Consider the following 24,309-nt stretch of genomic DNA (forward strand, 5'->3'; position numbering starts at 1 on the left):
TGAATCCTGGCAACTTGGCCAGCAGCTCATTAATCTGCAGGTGTGTTTATACCAAAGATATACTGCATGCAGTGCTCACATGCGCGTGCACACACACACACACTCTCATTCAACTCTGCAGCCAGCATGTCCTTTGTTTCTCATTGTCTTGAGGAGTTTGGAGAGGAAGGAGGATCTACGCTTATTGAAACCTGGGAAATGATGCCAACCAGTCATCTCTTATCTTGCATGAACAGAGTTTAACTGCACACTGTTACACACCTGCAGGTGACTGTGGTTGTATTTGTGAGCTTCCAGGAGAATTAATTTTTTTCCATGAATTTTTGTTAGATTACAGCTGAATTTTGCAATTTCATGACTTATTTCTATGCGTTGACCACTTTTGTATGTGTGTTTGCGTGTGAATGTGTGTATATGTATCACTGCTTGAATCAACTGCGGGCCGAGCAGCTCCAATCAGTGCTCAGGCACTCCTGGTGGTGTTGGCAGGATTGGGGCGAGAGCATGGGTGGTGGTGAGTGTGGAGGGAGGATACAGCCAATCATAATGCTGATTGAGGAATTCAGTGGCGTGGATGAATTAATGAGGCATAGGGGGAGAGGCTGAGCCAGCCAATCATAGCTCTTTAAGAGCTCCTCAGCTGCCGACAAACTGTGACAAACTGCTGGTCATCAATCACACAGAAGACACGTACTCTGCCATTTCCACACACTCTGTCACATCCAGCCTCGTGCATGGTTCATCTGAGCCCCTGTGCTGAGTCATTTGTTGTTATATCGCTGTCAGACTGCTGTAGCTGCTTTGTTTTCATTTGGGTTGAAGGTTTTTCTGTCTTTCTAGGGGATATGTCACTCTTTTCCTGGTAAAACCTGGATATTTCACCATGATTAAAGTTTAAAATGTAGATTGTTCTTATTCTTTGACATTATTCTTTTATATTTGCTAGATTATGTGTAAAATATGTGAGTATTTTCTACCAGTTTTATTATGTCAGAGTGGTGCTATGGGAGCATAAACGCATCTTTATAGCGCTGACCACACATGCACGGGAGAATGGGCTGTTCTGTAAGCGTTGCCCCTCTTCTTTACTGCTGCTACACCTGTCAGCCTTTCCATTCTCATAGTGCACATATGCAGTTTACATATATACCACTGAAATTCTAAGTAATTTGTGAAACAATGGGTCTCCGATTTCACACAGAAGTAAACAAAAGAAGACTTCTCATTTCTAGCATATGACAGTGGATTTTGTCAGCTGAAATGACGACTGTCGCCAACAGCCAACTAATGCTAACGCTAAAGTTCCCTGACTTGATTGGTTTCCAGCTGATTAATTTAAAAACAAGAATCTTGGTAAAGGTTTTAATATGCACATGATGCAAACATGATATAATGCCAAAAGACGGAGGCTGAAGTTGCATGTCCCTGGCAAAAAGTCAGCATACTAACCAGCTGATGATCCATAGAGGACATGGATGTAAAGGAACAACTATGTTCATACATGTGTTTTTAGAAACTCTAAAAGACCTGGGTAGCCCTAATATTACAGAATTATCAATAAAAGTGTAATCAAAATGTTATTAGTTATAACATAACCCTTGGATGGTTTGAAATACTTGGGTAGTTGTTACATTTATGCTTTAATGTTTCCAATTTCAACCTGTATGCTTCAATTTTTTAGTTTGGGAAATGTAACACTATCTAAGCTTGGCTGGAGTTGCTGGAGTGTGATGGTTGTTAGTATTAATGAGATTTCAGGGAGACGTCTTTGTTTCGGGACAGTCTTCAGTACGCAAACACACATGTGCACACAGACACACACCGGCTAAAAATGCCAGCTTCCTGCAGGTAATTTGCTGGGAAAAGGTAGATAGATTTTGGTAAGAGTTTCCAGTTAAAATCAAGAATTTCATTTCCTACCATTCAACACTATTATGTTTGTCTCTGCTGTTGTACTCCACGTATGCTACGAAATCTCTCATTATATGAATCATCATTTTCTAACGGTGCATTCTTTCACCGTATAGCCACTGCTGGAAGTAACATTGCAGGGAAAGTGGAAGGCAAGACATAGCAGTAAAACTCCACAACACATTGACCTAACCAATAGAACTGGGAGGATTTGGAGCCAAACACATAAATCTATTCCATCATTAATGAAGGAATGAATAGGATGTCCTGGGGGGGAGCAGCATGGCAGCACCAGCCCTTTCCATCTGTCTTCCTCTACATACCCTCTACAACTCACTGAGAATCTATCTGCTTGTTTCCTTCTTTCTTGGCCCTACACTTTTGTTACACACTTGTTTAACTCTCTGCTTTATCGCATGCACTTCTCGCTCTAAGCATGCCGACTTCACTTTTAGCCTCAATTCACCCACAATCACTAGATGTCTTGGGATCTGCTGACCAATATCTCAAATACCCATGTGTATCTACAATAAAACATCCATTATCCTGTCCTTCCCATTTCCCCCCTCCGACCTCTTTGACCTCATCGCTCAGATCTGTGGACACACTGCTAAGGTGGGTTAGGGGCCAGTGATATTAATAGCCACAACCTCATGAATCTTTCAGGCTCAATCATATGAGCTGATATGAGTGGAGTGGGTCCCAGAGGATGAATTAGTTAATACAGAAACCCAGCGGGGGCGTTTCTCTCAGCCTCTTTAAACATGAGTTATGCATTAGCTCTTCATATAGTGTTGAGTACATATTGGTTTTATATAAGTCAGTGCCAAACAGGTGTGTGTGTGTGTGTGAGAGAGAGCGGGCAGATCTGTGTCAGAAGAAGACAGTTATAAAAAAAGAAAGTAAAAAAAAGCAGAATATATTTCTTGTGTACCCTTGTGAGCCTATTTGGCAATTCGAGTATGCAGGTGAGTGAGCATGTGAGCTTGAATAAGTTTCATTTTATGCATGAGTACAGAGGCATTTCTGTATGAATAATTGTATTGGCCTTTGACAGGAAAATACAGAGTGAGGGAGAGAAAGAGCACGGAGCCAGAATGAGGAGGGGTAGAGGTTAGGGGTTGCAAGCAGAGTGAGGAAGTGTGGCCGGAAATGAAATGTGTTATTTGGGAGAAATGCTGGGGAGGGGCTACAGGCTTGTTTTCACCCCTATCTCTGCAGTGCAGAGCAATTTCGATGCTGCGCTACTGTAGGTCCTGCCAAAGAGCAATGTGCTGGAGGGGTGCCGGGCAAAAAGACAGGAAAGAGTGAGGGAGGCAGAGAGGAAAGTGATAGACAGAGGACAAAGAAAATTACAGAGAAAGGAGAAATGGAAGATTAATAAAAGAGGAGAGCAGGAGAGAAAATGAGGAGAAGGGGGGGGGGGTGAAAGAGCAGCAACGGGGTGAAGATTTGAAGATGTGGTCAGAGAAATAAAAAGATAAAGTAAGGGGGGAAAAAAATCGCTTTTGATAAAAAGTACAGAGTAGGGATGGAGAGCAGGGGAGAGGAGGGAAACCTCAGATCCAATCACCATGATTGGAAAAAAGGCCAAAGCGTGTGTGGAGGTGCAAAATTAAAAAAGAAAAAAAATCAGGTGTGCTTCCTGTCGAGCTGACAACCAGCCTGAAAGACACTGCTGTGTGCCTAGATATAAGATGTTGATATTTAATTTATTTTGCTCAAATTGACCTGGGAGTTCTTCAAACCAACTGTGAATCTGACTGCAGATTACTGTAGTTTGTAAGGCAGTGATGGGACCGTGTAGGTGTGTATCTCACATGTGGCTTCTTGTGCCCGCCTGCACTCTGGTTGTTTTTTTTCTGACTGATTTTCTTGAGGAGCTGTCAGAGAGCACAGGAGGGAAAAAAGGGCAACGCTGATAAGGGAGAAGGAGGAGGAGGAAAAAGAAAAAGTGAGAGAACCTTTTGGAGCGTGTCACTTTGGCCAAATTGTTGAGCTTCTCGGAAGCTGCTCAGGTGCGGTTATCTCCTCTAATTCATCATGCAAGCGACAGAGAAAATGGAGAAAGGGACTCCACACTGAGCCATGAGAAAGATGGATGGAGAGGAAGAGGGACACGGGTCGAAAGACAGGAAGAGAGAAGAGAACGATCAGAGTAATTTCCTCCTTTTTAAGAGGATCATTTACCGTCTTGACCCCACAACACACTCTGAATTTTAAATCCAAAACCTCCTCCACCAGCTATTAGTTCTGATTCTCCTGTGAAAAGCCAAAAATAAAAAAACACAGCTGTGTTATATACATCTGCATCTATGTTGTAGTTTATTCAGGTGCATAGAAATGTCTTACAGAATCTGTAATGCTGCTTTGCTTGAAATTATTTACATGCCTGCTCTCTTTATTTCTCCTGACTGTCTGATGGACTGATTGATGCCTTTCTGAAGAACAAACAGCACTGGACCAGAAATAATTTTCCTAACTCCTGTTCCATTTAGAATCACAGTGATTTGTTGACCTGTGTTGAGAGATAGATTGCGACAGGTTAATGCATTCCCTCCAAAACAAACCACATTTGAACTGAACAGAAATAGCTGCTGCTGTCAAAGGGAATGAGATTTTACTTTCAGGATCCAGAAAGGAAAAAAAACCAACAAGACAGACACAATATAAATGGAAAACACAAGGATGTATCTTAACCTTTAAAACAAATCACTCAATGCTGGTGACCTCATTGCTCCATCCGTGGATTTTTTCATTTAAAGAGCTAAAAATATTGCACTTAAACACAATTCTAACACCTTTATATAAAGAGTCCACTTGATTTTTCTGGAGCTTTTGACCATACAGTATCACACAGCACTTATCATTAGATTGAGTTTTCTCAGTTGCCACTGAACTATAGATATCTTAACTTTCAATGATTCTGAGCACCTCTTCTCCAACTTGACATAAATGTTAACACCAAGCCTTTCTCACGGCAGACATTGTGACCATCACAGCAGGAAAAACACAGGTGTAATGAATCATTTTAACAATGCCTTTTAAATTTAGGTGCACAAGTGAGCCAGCATGCTCAACACCACATCCCTGGTACTGATTACATACTGTGATCTCATGGGATGGCGTATAAATAGCTCACCACCTTTAAGGAGATTTCATATGTCATTTAATGCAGTTGGTTAGGTTTAGGCACAAAAACCACCTAGGATTAGGGTTATAGGGTTAGGGGAAGATCATAGTCACGGTCAAAATGATTGGTAAAATGCGGTAAAAATGTCCTGACGTGACGGTAAAAATGTCTGGTTTAACAGCAGTAAAATACCCGACGTGACAGTAAAAATGTCCACTTAGTGGTTTCAAACTGTGCTCTCCTCCTGCTTTTAACCAAACTATCTAGCCATCCACCCTCCTACTCAGCCAAAATCATCTTATAAAAGAAAAGGAAGTCACATTATATCGATGTAATCTGAAATGCGGTCACTCAAACGTAACGTAAGGTTGTTTTTGGAGAATGAATTTACAACCTAAATGAAGTGGAATGACATGCAAAAAGCAAAAAAAAAAAACAAAAAACAAAAAAGAACACACAAAATGACTTAAGAAATTGGTGTTATTCATTCACTCTTGAAACTTTTAAGGAACAATGTTTGAGTTGCTTTTGAAAGTTGGTTATTTCATCTGGGGTTATTTTGTAGAATGTATAAAATCTGTCGATACTTATGGATTTTGAGTGTTATTTAGATTCTATTGCACTGCTTTCGTTTTTGTTTGTGCTGACTGATCTTCAGTCCAGTCCAAGACCAGCGAGCCTTGAGGACTATTGGAGTGGATTTATTGAATTTCCTTTGATGTACAATGATCTTTTTGATACTTTTTCAGAGCAGCAAAACAAACTTGTATGTCACTTCTCGCTTGTCAACAGCAGTTGTGCAAACAACAAGTAGGATTAGAAACATTAAGACTGAGATATCTGACTATTTTATGTGGACATAATCAGTAGAACAGCAAAATCCCCAAGGTGCATTTGTCTTGGGATATATTTTAATCTCTTGTATCTGTGAACAAACATTCATCTCAGCTGTAGAAAATAACTTTAATTCATTATTGTATCTCAGCACATGGTCATCAAACTGACTGACTGTGATGATGTGCCTCGTTAATCACTTCATCTGCTGCAGGATCCAGGCTTTACTGGTCCTGATGATGAATGGGATACCATAACTTATAGATTACAGTTTTGGGGGTGTTAGACATTATTGTGCATATGTCTTTACTGACAGTCTCAAATCAGTTTAGATAAAGTTCTTCACTTTGGAATACAGATGAGGAAAGGGGTGTCTCAAGATCTAGCAGAGCTGGAATGCTAACACTGAGATGTCCATAGCAGCGCCTCTCTCTCTCTGTCTCTCTCTCTCTCTCTCTCTCACCCCTACCCTCATAAATATTAACTGCAGACCAACAGTAGAAACACAGGCCATCAATAATGCAGCTCCTCAAAATGCTTCTTCCCAAATAATTGCAGCTACATGCCAAGTCCTGGAGACAGCCTCTAAGGTGTGTTTCAGCTGTTGTGCCACTGCCTCATTTTACCTCAATAATCATTTCAGCGCAGAGTATATTGGTTTATATGCTTTTCTAAATATAATGGAGCTGCATCTAAATCTCAATGATCCGGTCAACTATGAATGATGAACTGAAGGAAATGCAAGACACAAAGTAAGGCACACTTTTCTCACCGCCTGCAGTAGCTCCTTTAGAACAGCAACGTTGGTAAAATTGTGGTCAACTTTTGCTGTTATAGGCAATTAACCTTTTTGCCTTTGGCTGTAATTAATATTAAAACATCAGATATGCAGCTGTTTAGCAACATAATCAACATCACAACACTTTTGTAACACTGGGAAAGGCGTTTAAACACTCCTGAGAGGAAAGACACGCAGGCACAGAACTAATCAGTAAATAACAAATATTTTATGAATGCGCTTTTCTCCTAACGTTCAGGCTAAAATGTAATAATTTATTCCATCTGCCTACAAAAACCGCTATGTTTCTTCTCACTCGCCGCCAAATCAAACCAAATTACAAAGTACATGTGTGTAATTCATGCAGTTAACATGTGTTTGTCACAAATTATTGATTGTTGATTGATCTCCGATGGTGTTAATGCACAAGCACACCTAAATGTTGCATAATATGTGCTTTAGAGTATAAGCATTAAAGATTATTGATAATCAGACCCAGGACAATATGCCTCTCATGACCCTTGCCCCCTGATCTATGACCCCTTTTCCATAATTTATGACCTTAAAACCTCGGCCTATTGTCTGTGTATGCATGAATATGTAACACGCAGAGATAAAAACACACACGAAAAAAGGACTAAAACAGGATTCAATGTGTTCTTTTCTAATTTATGAGCTTCAGGAAAAGTAACATTGATGGCGCATCTTGTCTAATAACTGTTTACACTCGCTTCTTAAAGTGATTTCATTCAGATAAACATCACATATTAAATCAGATGTCCTTAGATTTACTCCAAGGCCTTTTATACAGCAAATGGAGCTGAAAACAAGCTGTGGGGAAAAAAAAGGCAACTGCAGAAATAAAGACAAGTATTGAAACAGTGTTTTTTAAATGCCCACATTACATTACTAAACAGCGCAGCTTCTGTACGTAATCTAATATTTACAATAGTTCAACCCCAGTTATTTGGCCAAGACCCAGAATCTATTTGCCAGACTCGATGCCGTCTACATCAACTCTGTGCCGATGTGTTAAAGCTCAATCGAACCGTGTGGAGTTCATGCTGGTGTATTTCTAGAGGTGTCATTCAAAGTAAGAAAGTCACTTTGATGTTTTCGGCCAATGCCACATCTACCTCTTCCTTTCTTTATTTTCCCTGTCCTCTCTCTTCCGCAGGAACATGTGCTGCTGCTCCAGCACTTTAATCAGCTACTCCACCCATCACTGAGCTCATAGCTCCTCTGTGGCCTGTGTGTCCTTGCATGTCTCTGTCACGCACATACACACACAAACACACACACACACACGCACACTCATACACCTTAAACATCGCACAGCAATTTTCTGACAGCCATACTCTCCCATCACACAGCTGAGTGGAAAGATGAGCTGCCTACTACTCTTGGGGCAGAAGGTGAAAACACACACAGAAAGACAGACACACACACATAGTTGAGCACATATAGCCCACATTGAGCAGTCTCTGTCACAGCTGGCTGACTTGTAGCATATGGATATTCTCCATTCACTTTCAGTCAGGGAGCTTGATCCAAAACCTCTGGACCTGACAGGAAAGCTCCACTTGGCTTTGTGTGCAGTGAGATTGTATCCAGTCTCCAGCAGAGTCCTGCTAATAAACAAGGAAACAATGCCAACACGCTAGCCGGTGGTTCCCTTCTGAATTAATTGCACAGTAGAGTAGATCTGGTAAATGTTATCCCGACATCTTTGTCTCTATTTCCCTTATGCCACAGTGACACAGCATCTGTCTGAGGTTGCTGTAACCCCAGAGGTCTCTCCCCTCAGCCTTGACCTGCCAGTGACTCACCAATCTCGCAGCTCTCTCCAGAGAAGCCCTGAGGACAGTAGCAGCTATAGCCATCACCCTCCTGCAGGCAGCTCCCTCCGTGGAGACAGGGGTTAGTCTGGCACGGGTTATTCTCCACTGTAAAGACAGACAGAGAGAGAGAGAGAGAAGGGGTTAACTGGCAAATTCATAATTTACTTTCTACAGAGAAAGAGCATTACAAAAGTACCTCGAATATTGACAAACTATGACAGGAAACGAGCCGGCGTTATGCCCCTGTCACCCTCTCACTGCTCTATGACAGAGACAGAAGAAGAGCGGGCAGACAGTACGTAGACTCGTCCCTGTCTCTGTGACTTTCCACACGGTGACTGATTGGCTGTTGTTGTGTCTGTCGCGCCCCTGTTTATCATGACTGATGCTCGCCAGACGAAGGACAATGTGCTGAGTCGACCCCCCCCTCCTGCCGCTCTCCCACCTTACATCCCAGGTTCTGCTGATGAGCCAAGGTCCTCATAAATTAGTTGATCATTGCCCAGTCATGCGTACTGGCGGGCAGCTATTTTTATGGCACATTACCGTGTTGCAGAGAAGGTAATAAACACATTTCACGTTGCGGGGCTATAACTCCTTGCCTCTTCATGGGAAATGTTTTGGTGGATGAGGAGATTAAGTTGTAATTATGGCTCTTATATTTTAGGATGGGACAGAGGGAGGAGGAGAATTTGACAAGGACAGTTAAAGCGCAGTGCGGGCATAGGGATTTTTTTATTCTGTGAGCAAAGAAGGACTATGGGGAACTTGCCAGATTAAGTGTCTTTCTATTATACAATCCTGATAGGATTGCGGCCCCTGATACAATCTGTCGGCCATCTAATACACTGCATCTTCTCCATAATAACACCCCGACTCACTTAATGATGTATGAGCAGAGAGTTGCTGTGCAGAACACAGAGTGCAGTTCCCCTGCAAGTCTGGGAATACTGTCGTTTGTGTGTGTGTGTGTGTGAGAGTGTGTTTATTCATGTCTACATGTACTAGCATATGCGTGTGTATTTCTGGATGTTTGTGTGACCCTGACTCGTTGCATGCTGGTGAGATATAACGTGAGCGTGTGTTCAATTTCCTGTGAAACAGGGTGATAGACTCCCACCGCTGCAGAGAGACTGCTGTTACACTAGGCAGGGGAGGTGATGGAAAGGCTGCCTTTGAAAATACATAAAAGTGATTCGCTGAATGAGAAAAACCATTAGAGACAGGCTCATTTCTTAAATCATCAGCGGAGTGAAAAAACAACACTGTACGTGATTTGAAAACATACACTGCTTAAAGGTTAATGATGTACTGATGGAGATGGTAAAATCCGCATCTCATGACACTGCTCAACAAAAAAAGATATATAGAATACGGTCAGTGTGAGCACCTGGTTAGCTCTAAAATGTCAGGTAATGGAGGAGAGAAAATGAAAGTGTCTGTCCGTCTACTGTTTCTGCCGCCAAAAACATTTAATGCTTCAACCTTTAAACTACTGAGAAATACATTTTTCATGGTTAAATGATGATAAATTGTGATGAATCATGTTAATATTTTTCCAAAAAGAGAGAAAAAAACAATATGATGGGACTTGAGTTTGTTCTTTTCCGCTGGCTGTGTGCTGATTTATTGTTCTGCTATTGCTTCGTTGCTGTTGTCGCATTGAGCGAGACTGGATAAAAGCTTGCCGGTGACAGTAACTTTGGTATGTTTTCATGAGGGAAAATAACTGAATCTACTCTCACTATTGCTGTCCGCAACAACTCTTCAGGTAAATGAGGCGATGTGAAAATGCGAAAAGCTATTTTGACTCAAACATGAACACTCTGGCATATCTAAAATATCAAAATCTTATATTTTTTGGTGAATATACTTCTCTAAGTGACTTGTGTATGACTTTTATATCAAAATGCTTACAGCGCCTTCAATTCCAGGCAGCTGGTTTCTCTAATCCACTGTAAAATCCAATGTCTTTGTTGAAAGATGAAGGTGATTTTATGAAGTTAGAAATAGCATGTGCGTGTGTGTGTGCCATTTGAAATATATAAGAATAAGATACTGCATATAACCTGTATAAGAATATCAGCTGAATGAAACAGGTATTCAGTAAAGTTTGAATTATTACGAATTTATTTTGGTTTTCCTCAAAATACCATAAACATATAGTCAAGACAAAAAAAACACAACTTTGAGTTTCAGTCTGAAAACATACCTGTGTGCTCTGCAATCTCCTCCCTGTGCATTAATCTGCCGGAGACGCGCTTCCAGTACTGCCAAAGATAAGTCTGACATCTAAGTATCTCTGCATGTTTTTTTGGGGGGGTTTTTTGGTATTAAATCTCCACTACACAGACATCTCTCCACTCTGAATCACAGCCCAGGCGGACATGTATCTGCTGCAGTGGAAAAGGCAGTGATGCACACAGTGTAACTGACAGCTGAGGTCCAGGTCATCAGGTAGCCTCAGTGAAGGAGGGTTCAGTCAATCACACCGCAGACAGTAACAGCTCCGGTTTTTGGGTTGTTTTTTTTTTCTACTGCAATACTACAGATGAGTTTTCTTTGCCATCGTGAAAAATTAAAGTGACACATCTTAAAATGTAATCCATAAGCTCTTAAGGATTTAGGTGGATGGCATCACCGACTGATAAAGTTAGGAAAAATTTTGGCAAGTTTGGCGCTTAGCAACTGTGTTTATTCACTGTGTGTGGGCACGCATGTGTTTAGTGCCTTAAAAACTTTTAAAGTGTATTCATATTCCTATTCCACAATAGCTGGGAAACCATTTATTGTCATAATTTGACCAAGTTTAGCAAAACTGCTGTGATAATGAGATAAAAAGGGCTTTTCTTCAGCTATCATCTACCAGCACAGATGAATGGTGTTTCTGACTGTGTGGCAATACAGACTGAGAGCTGAGCTGGTCTACTGTAGCAGAATGGGACATTGATCCAATCTGAAGACAATTAGTAATGACTTATTACACACAAATGAGACCGTGGGTGCAGTCCAAGTCCCTTCAATTACATCCACGTTTCCCTCACTTGCGTCCTTTCCTTGCGTCTTAGACCCTCCCACTGAGCATGGCATGGAGAGACGCTAGGAAACCGTGTGAGGAGAGAGGAAAGGAGGAAATATGTTTTTAGAGAAATGAGACGTCCTTTCCTCTGAAGCGTCACGCGAGGCAATGTCCATTTCTGATGACGGCGGCAGCTGATTACAGCTGGATCAGCTGTCAGTCGGCTTTAACAGCTGTAGAGACTTTTGATGGAGTTTGTGTCTGCACACATATGCACCCAACAACAGAACGACAGTGTTTTTTCTCTGTAGTCTGTTACCTGTTTGACAAACACCTGCACATGAATAAAAACCTGCATGCTGTATTTATACAGTGTACTGTGTCCCACTCAGAGGCACATGAACCATTTCTACTGGCAGAGTGTGTTTATATTATTTATTCATTATTTGCGTCTGTATTTATTGATATTCTGATTGTGAATTCATTATTTAATAACCTAGAATATGATTAGGGCGTCTTTTGAATGCTGGAAATTATTTATTAGGCTAAATGTTTCAGGGAAAATTGAAATGATGTAACTCATATCAAACCAGACGCTCAGGAATTTTCAGCCTCACATGTGACTGAATAGAAATGACGACAAATTATGTAAAATATAAATGTGTTTAAAAAGAGTTTCCTTCTGACAGACAGACTCTCTCTGACTTTCATTTCATCCATAATAAAAGTCAATGGGGGAAATAACAGATCATGAAAAGAAAAATCTTTCTAAGAAAGTTACAATTAACAGATTTTGAACTAGATGTTGAATCAGAAAACAAATTCAATCTAGGGAATGATACACTTATGTTGAATCTGTAATCTGTCTCCACTCAGTTATGTTGTGATGTATCAGATCACTCTGATCAGCTGCAGCATCCAATCAATAACTGATATCCAATAAGGGGGTGTGTCAGCTGGTAACAGACTTCTGTGATGGCTGCTCTTGTGTATCCTCGCTCCTCAGAGCAGAAATAAGAGCTTTGGGACGGCCGGCTAGATGATGGAGCAGAACGACTTCCAGTTCAAGCGAAGATCGAGGAGTGAGGAGCGAGGAAAGATCAAATAATGTCCGCAAACATTAGCAGACTTACTGGTGACATATGTACAGTACACAGGACTGAGACAGCAGTTATGGACTTTTGTAGTCCATAACTAGCAACATTTCTGCCCCAAAAATAAATGCTTAAATGCATGAATACACCTAACAAGGAACTTGTGACTGGGATGAAATTTTTCTGTTTCCTCATTTAGGAATGTTTGTGTGTGTGCATATATGTGAAGCTAAGAATGAATATGCAAGTGAAAAACAGATTAAAAAAGCATTAAGAGAGAGAGACTATGGTCCATTGGAGAGAGGGAAAGAGAAATTTAGTATGAGTACAAGTATGAGAGAGACAGAGATGGACTGAGAATGAAAGAGAGAGGAAGAAAAATGTCAGCCAGGGAGGGACAGAAAGTCACAGAGGGAGCTATCATACATTTCCTCCTCTCTTAATGCTTGCTGCTAGCTTATGATTAATTACACACTGGTCTTAAAATAGGTCGCCTCTCACATTCCTACTTAGTGTCTTTCTGTTTCTGTGTAAAAGACAGAAGAAGGGAGGACACAAGAGTCAGAAAAGAGAGGAGAGATGAGTCAGACTGTCTGTATAGCTCTATATGAGAGAGACATAAGGAGATACATAGATATAACGAAAGAGACATACAAGGATTCAGCTTCTAAGGCTGAGCTTCGCTGTGTGACACAAATTCATACAATCAATATAAAGTCTTGTTCCCCGACACTGAACTTATACTGCAACATCTCTTCAGCGCAGTGCAGAAATTCTTGAATCATCTTCTCCTGTGTGACATTTTACTGCTCTATAGGGTCATCTTAAGTTTTTTCCTAAGCCTCTCAGGAGAGAGATTATCTTAGTGTTGTGGCATATTTGGGAAGCTACTCCCTGATGTCAACTCATACATACACGCAGGATTTAGTACAGACCATAAAAGAGGATTGCGATAGAGGAAATGTCTTGCGTCCTATTAAGTGTGAAGCTGAGTAGTTAGCAAAATTCAACTGAATGGAAGCCCGCTGAAAAGGTTGTGCTGACAGAAACACTACGTTGCACACACGCACACGGCAAAACTGCACACACGTGCACTTACATTTTCTGTATATACACCTGCTTATCACCCGCTGTGTTGCTGTGCTTAGACTCACTGAACCTTGTAATAGCTTTGCTGAGACAGAGATCATGCCTCGGCCTGTTCAAGTGTTCCCCCTCTTTGAGCGTGATAAGCCATCACCTGGGCCCGGCAAGAGCTGCCCCTTTAAAATTTAATGCTACAGTACATCCCTAAAAGGTACTGAGGCGCACAGAACAGTTACAGCCATATGGATGACTAAACTGCAATGGCTTTAAATACAGTCACTGTCGTCATCACTGCGATGGCTCGATGAGTCTGTAGTGTGAAATATTCATATTGTCACTTGCATGATGGCTACAGTGAACATGTGTTCTGTGCGTACAGTGATGAGACAGAGCAAGAGATGGCATACATAATACATTGGTGAAAGTGTGTCTGTCAATGTTGCACGTCACCTTAACAGAGTCCACATCTGAGGAAAGCCTAAATTAAGAGTATTCTGCAGACAATTCATAGTTACTTTGTCTTACACAAAGCACATGAGATGTGAATGACATTCATTTATTTTAATACAACTCGAGTCTTGTTTTCATAGTTTTGGCAGATCACTTTTATCGTGTCAAAACATGCAACAGCGCAACAAATAAGCACTCAGATGATTGAACAGGTCATAAAAGAGTCAATAGTTTACCCATATTATCTAAACCAAATGTGAGCACCCTCATAATTCTTGTTAATGACTATGGCAAGTGCTGTAGGTCAAAGTTGAATCAAGAAGTCATCTGTAAACTGTGATGGATGATGACAGTTTGGGTGATAATTTAACTGTTCACCTTTGTTTTCTCTTTCCAACAAGGTTTATTGACCTGCTGGTTTCTTTATAACAATCTACTAATCAGCTGATGAACTTCATCCAGAAAAAGCCAAGCTAATAGTAAGCAGTAATGACTGTTTTTGCCAAGGCAGACTGTCTGACTGAGTAATCTGTATGACCTGCATGACTCCAAGTTTCCATCTCTCCCCTGACAGCGTGGACAGAGGCAGACAGACTCACAGGTAGGAATACAATCCATGTATCAACGTCCCCCTAGACAGGCAAGTCACTCGCTGCAGATGAGCTACAATTACTGCCCGGCAAGCTGAATACACACCAGGGGAAAAATGAAACCTACTTCTGCTGAAATATAGATAACACTTCTCTCTAGCGCAGAGATACAGACCCCGATGCGGTCTCAGATCACTTCAAAGGGATTGATTTACAGAGGTGAGCTACATGAGGGCAGAAGGGGAGGGCAAGGTGGTGGGAGAGGAGAGAAGAAGAGATGGAGAGAGACAGAGGTTACGTTTACTTGTTGGTGGAGCTGCTCTGGTTTGTGCTGATTATGTCAGCGCCCCAGCAGTCAGTCTGCAAAGTCAGACAATCTAATGTGTGCAAAGGCTGCCGGTCTGCAGCGAGAAGCATTACACCAAACTCTTCAGCCTTACAGTCTATGAGGTCATAAACACAAAGGGGAGGGTCAGCGCGTCTCGCCTGCCTGAAATCAGGCGTCCACCTCTCCCTTTTAATCCACTGCAACAACCGTTAGTCATTAACTCTTAACTTTTCAGGCCTCTTAACAATAACTCAGATGAAACAATTTGAGGTTAGAAAGGAACAACGCTGTTTGGTGCAACTGCTCACAACTGCAGCCATAAGCGACTTGTGACATTTTAAGGGGTCACAGTCATCAATCAAAAGTTGGGAACAGCTGGTATAAACCATAATAAACTCACAGAATGTTCATAGGAAACTACAGTAGCTTTAATGAGTGCTGATGAATTTATTGGTTTGTTAAATACAACTATTATGAGCCAAAATCTTGATTCTGAACATGTGGTTGTAAAAGTCACCTATTTACAGCGCTATAAATCCAAAGGGATCACATATAAACTCAGCTGTACTGCTGTACTGGTAGGACATCAGCGCTGAAGGAAAACTGACAAGTCAGATACTGTGAAACAGAGCTTGAACTCAGCTTGGCCACTTAAAAGGCTGCAGATGCCACCCTGCACCCTTTGGGAATGTGTTCATATCTTTGAGGGAAGGTTGTAGATGGAGCAGGTGTAGCAATGTGATTACTGTACCGAGCCTGAGCGGTGCAGCCTCTGACAAACTAGGATTGATGAGCACTGCAGGGGAGGGAGCAGCTATTTCTGTCTGTCTGACCACATGTGGTGCCCTGTGTCTGCCTGCATATATACACACCTGTGTGTGTGAGTGTTTGTGAGTGTGTGTGTGTGTGTGTGTCCAGGGGTGAAAGGAGTGAAAACAACACTGAATGTAGACTGCAGTCTGTAATGTCAAAAACAGTCATCATGTAATCCATTACAGTATTAATTATTACTGAGTGCGCTGAAAGTTGCAATCAAGCTTGGATTACTCAAATTTCACAGACTAGCTTGTCAATATATTAAACTGTTCCAACTTATTATTTATTTATAGTGCCATTATCAATTTATAATCATATTTTAATAATGTAGATCAACCCATCATGTGTATGTGATACTATAAAAGAAATGGAGCTGTGGAGACACAAGAAGAAAAAGAAAAGTCTAATAACATTTATGTTAAAATATGTACTTCTACATTAAAAATACACAATAATAAAAAATGCAATCATAAAAAAATTCACATAGACAATTTTAGAGTAGAGTTTCTGATTCTATTTCTATTTCTGTCCCGTCCCCGCAATTGTAAATTGAAACTTTCCATTTTCAACTTCACCTCTTTTCAACTGCCTAAAATGTTTTCTTCCTCTCTGCACCAGCAAACACACACGGACATGCACAAATGCAAACACACACACACACACACACACACACACACTCACAAACTATGGAAAAGCATGACACTTGCAATTAGCTACAGTGCCAGAAGCCTGAGACAGCAGAAAGCAGCCGATGCGCTCTTAGTGAGCACCTCGTGGACCAAGCGTCACACTGAATCAGCCTGGAGTGGACCAGGGAGGAGTAACATGCCAGCAATTCAATACAACCCAATTCAGCAGGCCTGCACGGCGAGACTGACGAAGAAAATTGAGGGTCTATTGTTACAAGAGCGGCACTTGTGGCGTCTCCATTCGCCCTAAATAAATTGCATTATCTGGGCTGTCAGAATGGCAGGAAAATAATCCATCCTGGCTTATCATCACAAACACACTCTATCCACTTTGAGTTTTTTTTCCTCTTCTCTTCAATGTGGATTTGCTCTCATTTCCAGGGTTTTGTGAGATGAGAATATTGGATCAACCGCATTTCTCTATTTTTAATTATCCAACAACATTTTACACGCCATGAAACTGAAAGAAGGTAGAAAAGAAGAGGGTGTAACAGTCACTGTCAGTGATGTGTCATGAAATATTCATATTATGACTTACATGATAACTCAAAAGAGCATGTATTGCTACACATCAAGTGTAATGAACATGCATGTATGCATGATTAATATGCTGCAAAATTAAGTGAGGGATGTACACACAGATACATACATACATACACACAGGCTGAGTTTCTCATTTCAAGAGCAATTAGACAAGTAGGCATTTACTGAATTGGAGATTTTCATAGAAAATGTGGCGCAAGACGCAGTAGGACAAATAGGTATGTCCTTCACCTTTAAGTGCACATTGTCCATCAGGTTGACCTGTGCAGCAAGTATGGTGAGAAAGTGTAACTTTTATGTAAAGCAAATCTAGTAGCGCAGAGAGGAGTTGGTGGTTCAGTCTGTGTATCGCTCAGCTGATAAAGTGGTAATATCACAAGCAAACCCATATAAAAGAGGTGATGAACATGTGCAGCGTTACAGAATAAAATTGAATAATGGACATAAACGCTCCAATCCAATTTTCTCCAACCACCTGACAGATTTAGATCAACATCAGAAACACAACTGTGATGTGATTACAGTCAGTAAAACAGGCTGTTTTATGCACCACTGTCTGTAGACTGAATGAAAGACCTCCTGCTCAGCTGATTACATCTCTGCAGCCATCTGAAGGCAGCAGCACATATATGTGTTGCGTCAAATGCAGCACAGGTATGCACGATAGTCCATTGTGGTGAAACTGACAACTCTGACTGTATCTAAGTGATTTCATGAAGTGTATATAATGGCCACAGTAAAAGAAGTCTCTCTTTGATTTTTAAAATGCATTTTTTGACTGCCATATACTGTAATTATGATTGTTGCTACATGATTATATTGGTTAAATCTGATAGGACTGTGTCAAAAATCGATCAGCACAGAATGGCTATTGTGTGGATCATTTGTGTTTCAAAATTAAACCATTTATCATCATACATGGAAAACAAGTTGACCAGACTTTCAATATCTCCACAAATGTCAATTCAACTTACAAACGCACATTATCTGCCTTGGGCAACACATTTGCGGTGCTATATATTTGCTTCTTGCCTTGTCACAGTCTGCAGCTCACAGAAAACATTATTTACCTACTTGGAGGAACTGATTTGCACTCTTCCCTTCATTTGGTGAGCCACTTTCATCGTGTCCCACTGTGACTGGCACAGCTGCTTAAAAGGGATGAGACCAATAATGTGACAAGCTGAAAAGACAAGGATTAATCACCAAACCCTTTTTTAAAATTCTATGTCTTCCAAACTTTTGTAAACAAAACAAACAAGTGCACTTGGACTCGCCTTCACTGACCTTGAGCATATGACCTTGTGCTCTGTGTTGTTTTTTGCTAATGTGTAATGTGTCATTAAAATAAATCAGAATGAAAAAGCAGGACACAGAGACACACACACACACACACACTCAGATCGGAGATCTCATATTCCCTTGCCTGCATGTTTGTTTTCCTCTGTGGCTACTATCAAGAAGTTGTTCTGACAGCAAAGCAACACTATTAGGAGAAGCGAGCTGTGGGCAGGAGAGGTTGCCTGGAGACCTGTTTAAAACTCAACAAAGACGAACTAGTTTACATGACCTCGGAGTACCCCTGCCAGGAGAAATGTCTGAAAAGAAGCTTACGTCCAAAAATTCCTCCAAGCCACTATCACAATTTCCAAACATACTCTTTCCCTTTATAGCTCACCAGATTCTGTAATTTACCCCTTCAAAACCACAACCTTCCCATTTAGAATAGAAATCCCCCCTCCCTCCTCTTGTAACTTGTCATTTTCCCCCCGTCTCCCAGCTGGGACCGATCTGTGGGTGTGTTGTGAGGGGAATTATTGTATGGATATGTAAAATGCTTCTGTGAACTTCTGAAAGGTTAAAAAACGCTTAGTGACAGTCATAGAAACCATGTCTGTGTGTCTGAACAGTATGTTCCTGTGTGAAAGAGAAACAAAGAACATCTGTTCATGCTGAAGCATATCCCGCCATGTTCGTATGGATAAAACCACAGATAAGAGTAGTCACAACAGTCCTAGAGGTTGGTGTAAAAGCGACAAAGGAGTTTTCACCCCACTCTTCAGGGCTCACTCCTTTGCAGCAGCTTCTATGTCTGTATCGAGTGTGAGGGAGCAATGCTCTGAGTAATAAACAAAGTGTGACAATACTGTATTGAGAAATTGTTTCTTTTCTCATTGAAGTCAAGTGCAAGAGGTGAATTGCCACGACAGTGTCTGACATGCCCTACATGAAGAGACCCCTCAACCCTTCTACCCGCTGTGGGCTGGCTGCTGCATGATGCATTGTGACTGACGCTGGGAGCCAAACACCCCTGCCATCGCTCCACTCTGCCCTCAGAGCCAGCGAGAGTGAGAGGGAGTGAAGTCAGTCAGGCAATCTGGCAGCTCAAAACCCCAGCTGGGTGCACTCATCCTCTCCGCTGCCACTCCTCTGTAGCTAGAAAATACCTCAATTTGAAATCATACATTTTGCTGTTAACCTTGATGGCAGGCAGCTCCATTTTCGACAGCGCATGCCTGCATGTGTGACTGGCTGAGTCACTGATGGATGTGTGTGTGTCTGACTGGAAATGGAGAATAAAAATTCAAGAGTTACATCTCAGGGACGCTGCTATTCAAATCTAGTTGGGTGTGCTACAGGAATGATTTTCAGTGGGTCTGGTGAGCAAGGTTTTACATCATAATAAATCTATATCCAGATGCTTCCCGTTTAGAGGTAATAAAGGCAGTGTGTTTGTGCAGAGAGAAACTGATCTGAAAAACAACATGGCTGTGTACTGCTTGTTTGTCTCACTTCTTTGTCCTCTAGGAGGACAGGCTCGTTAGATACAGGTAGGGAAGTGAAATATTCTTTCAGTGAGAGGAAGCAGATTCCTGACGTCTAATCTGATAGGCCCTGAATGCTCCATTGTCACGGTTACCCACATAACCCGACCATGTTAGTCTCTCCCGCTCAGCACATCCGCACAATGGCTCCACACAGAGGATTATATTCCTTCTGACAGCACCCTGCCAAGCACCCTGTCTCTTTCCATCCCTCCTATCATTTCCCAATTGGTGCCACACAGAGGTGATGTTGTTTGTTGCTTTATAAAACTCTACACACCCTCAGGGGCCCTAAGACTGTATCTGACAATAAAATCTCACAGATCTGGATTCATTGGGGAAGAAATAAAAAAAAAAAGCAAGTCTTCTCTTCTGAATGAATGACTGTGTTTTTAATGGGGTGACATATGGCTCAGCAGAGGTCTTTTCTTATTTGGTTTACAGATGCGGCTAAATGAAAATGACTACAATAAAATCAGAGGAGATGACGAGGCCCGGATGCTCCAACAAGCAGTTGATGGTTTCATCTGCTGTGCTGCTGAATGTTTTACTTTGCAGTTTTATTCCTCATAGAGCCAGTTGGTTTTACTGTGTCTTCTCCAAAGCCAAGAGGAACAAATGTTCACCATATTTGGCTGGTGTGGGAATAGCAAACTTCCAATCCAAGAATGCAAAGTTATAAAAAGTTGAATGTGAGCAAAAAAAGCCACAAATTCTCTTGCAACAATACTTCAAGAATATGTGAGCATGTGTAAGGCACTGTGCTAACAAAACAAATACATGATTAACTAGAAGAGCTCACTCAGTAGAGTGCAGATTTCCACCAGGTAGTGATGCGCGGATCAGCTCTGATGTCATCTGAATCCGCATGTATGCATAAATCATCCACCCGACACCCAAATGAACAAATTATTTTCTCCGAGACACACACCTGCATGGACATTTCACTACAACCCCTATGCAGCGCAAGCTTTCCAGGTGATTTCTTTATTGTGTGTTGTATTGATGTATGAGCTGGTTTGCTGGAAATGCCTTTAGCTATGCCGTAATGCATATCGTAAAATGGCGAGGACTGCTGAAAAGATGAAAATCTAAGCTTTATGACAGGCTCATAAGGAACGGTATTATGAAATAGGTTTTTCAAAAATTGTGAACCACCACAATCACGAGAGGTCCTTGGGCATACAGTCATAAATGTACACAAAAAATAATAGGTTGATGGGTCCAGTAGTATACAAGATTAACTGCAGACAGATGCATGCGCGCACACACACACACACACACACACACGGACACACGTGCATACACAACCAAATGCATCATCCCCTCCAGGCTTACGCCTTACGGAGATAAAAAGCATATGTTGTGCCCGGGGAAACAGAAAACTGGAGCTTAGCATCATTTGTTACTGTGTTACTGAAGTTAACACAGCACTTTGGTCTGCCTCCCAACTGATCTTTAGAGGGCTGTGAGATGAGAAAATATTCATAAAAACAACAGCAAAACTTGTTTTTCACTTCTACTGTGGATCTGCTACGAGCAACAGTCAAGAGATTAAAGTTCTCAAAAGTTCCAAAGACAGGGAAGATGCATACTACATGAGCTTCTAGATTTGCATGCATAAAAATTTAAATTGAGAAGAAAAATGTAAAAATTTGGATAATTTAAAGACAAGATCATGAACAACAGGGGAGTCAAACTGGACGACAGGAAAAACAAGGGAAAACAAGGAAATTCCCCGAAGTGTGACAAGAGCTAGGAAGATTTAGCAGGAGCTTGTTGCTAGGAGAGAGGAAACAAGAGGAAAATCAACAAACAACAGATACTCAAAAGGGAGTGAGTAGGCCTAAATATAACTAATAGAAGAAACAACACCCTTGGACTATTGTAAACTTTAAATTATAGTTGTTTGTTCAAATGTTACAAATAGACCAAGAATGACTCAGATAAGCCATTTGAGCTGAGGTCAAACAGTGACATTTGGAAACCCAAAGTGGCAGCTGGAATCAGATGGAATCAGTGGCAGCCAACTGTGGCAGCTGGAAGCTAGCAGTGGATGCTAACAGTAGCAGCTGGAAAACGGCAATTTGAACTTTTATTCAAAGAACTCTGACCAATGACCCATTCAAAACAGCAGCCAACCTTCCTTCACTGCCCAGAGCAGAGCATGAGTGACATCATCAAAATATACGACCCACCAGACATTAAAAATGACACAGGGAGAAGCACATTCAAACAGGAGCTTCTTAAGGAACAGCCAGAAACTGTTTTTACTGATGTTTTTAAAAGTGGAGAAATTAGTAATTTCATCTTATACACTGACAGACCTGAAACCTGGCACAGAGCCATTATCGACCCTCACCCCTCAGTGGCAAAAATTATCACTAAGTAGGCTTGACACAGTAGTTGGTGTTACTGGTGTGACACATTGTCGGGTATGAGCACCCACGTTCATCACATAAAAAAACTCTAATTTTTAAAATACTAAGTGTGTTATCGTACTTAGTTGGACAATGGACACTGCAGTACTCCCTCCTGCTCTCTGCTGTAAACACACGTAGCTGTTAGCGAGCAGCTGCTCTCACGTCTCCGCAGGTCTCTGCGCTTGTTTTCAGCAGAAACTCTCCCGCTCTCTGACAGACTCTAAATGTCTCTCTCCAGATGGTTGGTGGGTTGATCTGGTTCTGGTTCTGAGCAGTGGTTGTCTGGCTCGTCCCTGCATATGTGTGCGCAGCAGCCTGGCTGTACATGGACGAGGACTCGCTGGTGATCCTGAGCAGCAGCAGCCTGAAGCTTGCCGTCAGTAACTCATAAGTAAGGGGAAGATCTAAGATCTAACATTAAAGATCAAGGAAAGCGCTCAACAGATACTGATCGTCATTGACGAATATCATATCTTGTAAAATGTCCAGTGTAACTGGTAACCCCGGTGTTGTCACAAGTTTGTTAACCAGTAGGAAAATTTCCTCACCGAGGCATTCCTAGCAACAAGGAGGATTGGCAGATAAAGATCAGGGGCACAGAGGACTCAAACAGCAGAATGACAACTGTCAATGTTTATAGAAGTGGTAAAGTCATGGTACAGGGGTAACTCAAGCTTTTCCAGGACAGTATCCAGGGACTCTCTGGTAGAGAGAGTAAACACCTCTCCTATGAAACTCCAGACTCATGCTGGTGACACAGATGCACCAAACTGCAGGAGGAGCACCATGATGAAACAGAGCAGACCCTGACCCCTCCACATCAGACCTCCTTTACAGACCTGACGGAGCACTTCACTCAGAAGTAGAGCTGTTGCAGCGTAGGGAAATTGTCTTGAATCAGACAAAAACTAAGGACAGCTCTTACAACAACAACAAATGGAAAAGATGAAAAAAGAGCAAGAAAGCATACAGACAACCTATCACAAACAATTACTCAAAGACAGAGAAAGCCACAACAAAGACCTGCTCATTCTGACAGAACAAGTGAGAGAGCTATGGCAAGAGAAAAAGAGCCAGAAGAGAGAGCTTGTTGCATTGTCAGAACAGGTTAAATAGCTAAACCACGAGAGAGAGGGTCACAGGAGAGAACTCGCTGTTCCAAAGCCCACTTTAGACCAAGGATTCACGATGAGATATGTAAAAACTTGCAACACGCCGGTCTGCAACGTTCCAATATACACCAATGTGACTAGACAAGACAGTGTATCATTTCCATAGCAACGACTCTCTGTACTGCCGTTGTAACTGACGGCTTTTCAGGCTTTTTTGTAGCTTGTTAATTTGTAGCATCTTAAAATATGAATGAGGATAGTGATAGTGAGTTACTTGCTACAGTTGCAGTTCTAGCATTGATGATATGGCGAAAACATAAAAAACGAGAGGGTTGAGAATTTGGAGCCGTCCTTGGGTGCTTCAATGGAGTACCCAGGGGGCTTATGCAAATTTATGCCATGAACTTGTCATTTCTTTTGTCATACGGACACAGCTGTTCCGCAACTAAATTGATGAAATGATCCTCTCTTTCCTCTGTCCAAAACGCCACCATTTCGACCAGCTGACAGTTTGTAACTGACTTGGCCGGCTGACTTTGCTACAAGCTGATTGGCTGTTGAAACAGGTAACATGTCTTACGTTCTAAAACCAGCCACTGGTGACTTCACAAGCTGAGTCACAGGCAACGCCACCAACCGGTGTGAGTCAAGCTGAGACGGGCCATTTACACTGCTGCAACTTTACCCTGCACTGTTCTAAAATAGTTTCATCTCGTCGCAAGTCTTTGGTCTAAAGTGGCCTTAAAAGAACTTCTGGGAGAACTGCAGCTGGGGAGTGACAGCCACAAGATTCAACCTGTTGTTCTGACAGAGGAATTCAAGGAGAGGGACTGAGAG

The 24,309-nt window shown here is 41.6% G+C and overlaps 1 protein-coding gene across 7 annotated transcripts in view; it reads right to left on the reverse strand.

The window, feature by feature from the left end:
• The window catches only part of ncanb (neurocan b), a 179,860-nt gene that overhangs the window by 45,679 nt on the left and 109,872 nt on the right, over positions 1-24,309 (reverse strand). For 4 of the 7 annotated variants that reach the window (XM_042417391.1, XM_042417393.1, XM_042417394.1 and 1 more), the window contains 2 exons: positions 8,486-8,602; positions 4,304-4,429 (listed from right to left, as the gene is read on the reverse strand). In XM_042417391.1, the coding sequence (XP_042273325.1) occupies positions 4,304-4,429; positions 8,486-8,602 (243 nt within the window). The other 3 variants (XM_042417398.1, XM_042417397.1, XM_042417396.1) reach the window with 3 other exon arrangements.

The sequence above is a fragment of the Thunnus maccoyii genome, chromosome 7 (genome assembly GCF_910596095.1).
Source record: "Thunnus maccoyii chromosome 7, fThuMac1.1, whole genome shotgun sequence".
NCBI classification, from domain to species: Eukaryota; Metazoa; Chordata; class Actinopteri; order Scombriformes; family Scombridae; genus Thunnus; species Thunnus maccoyii.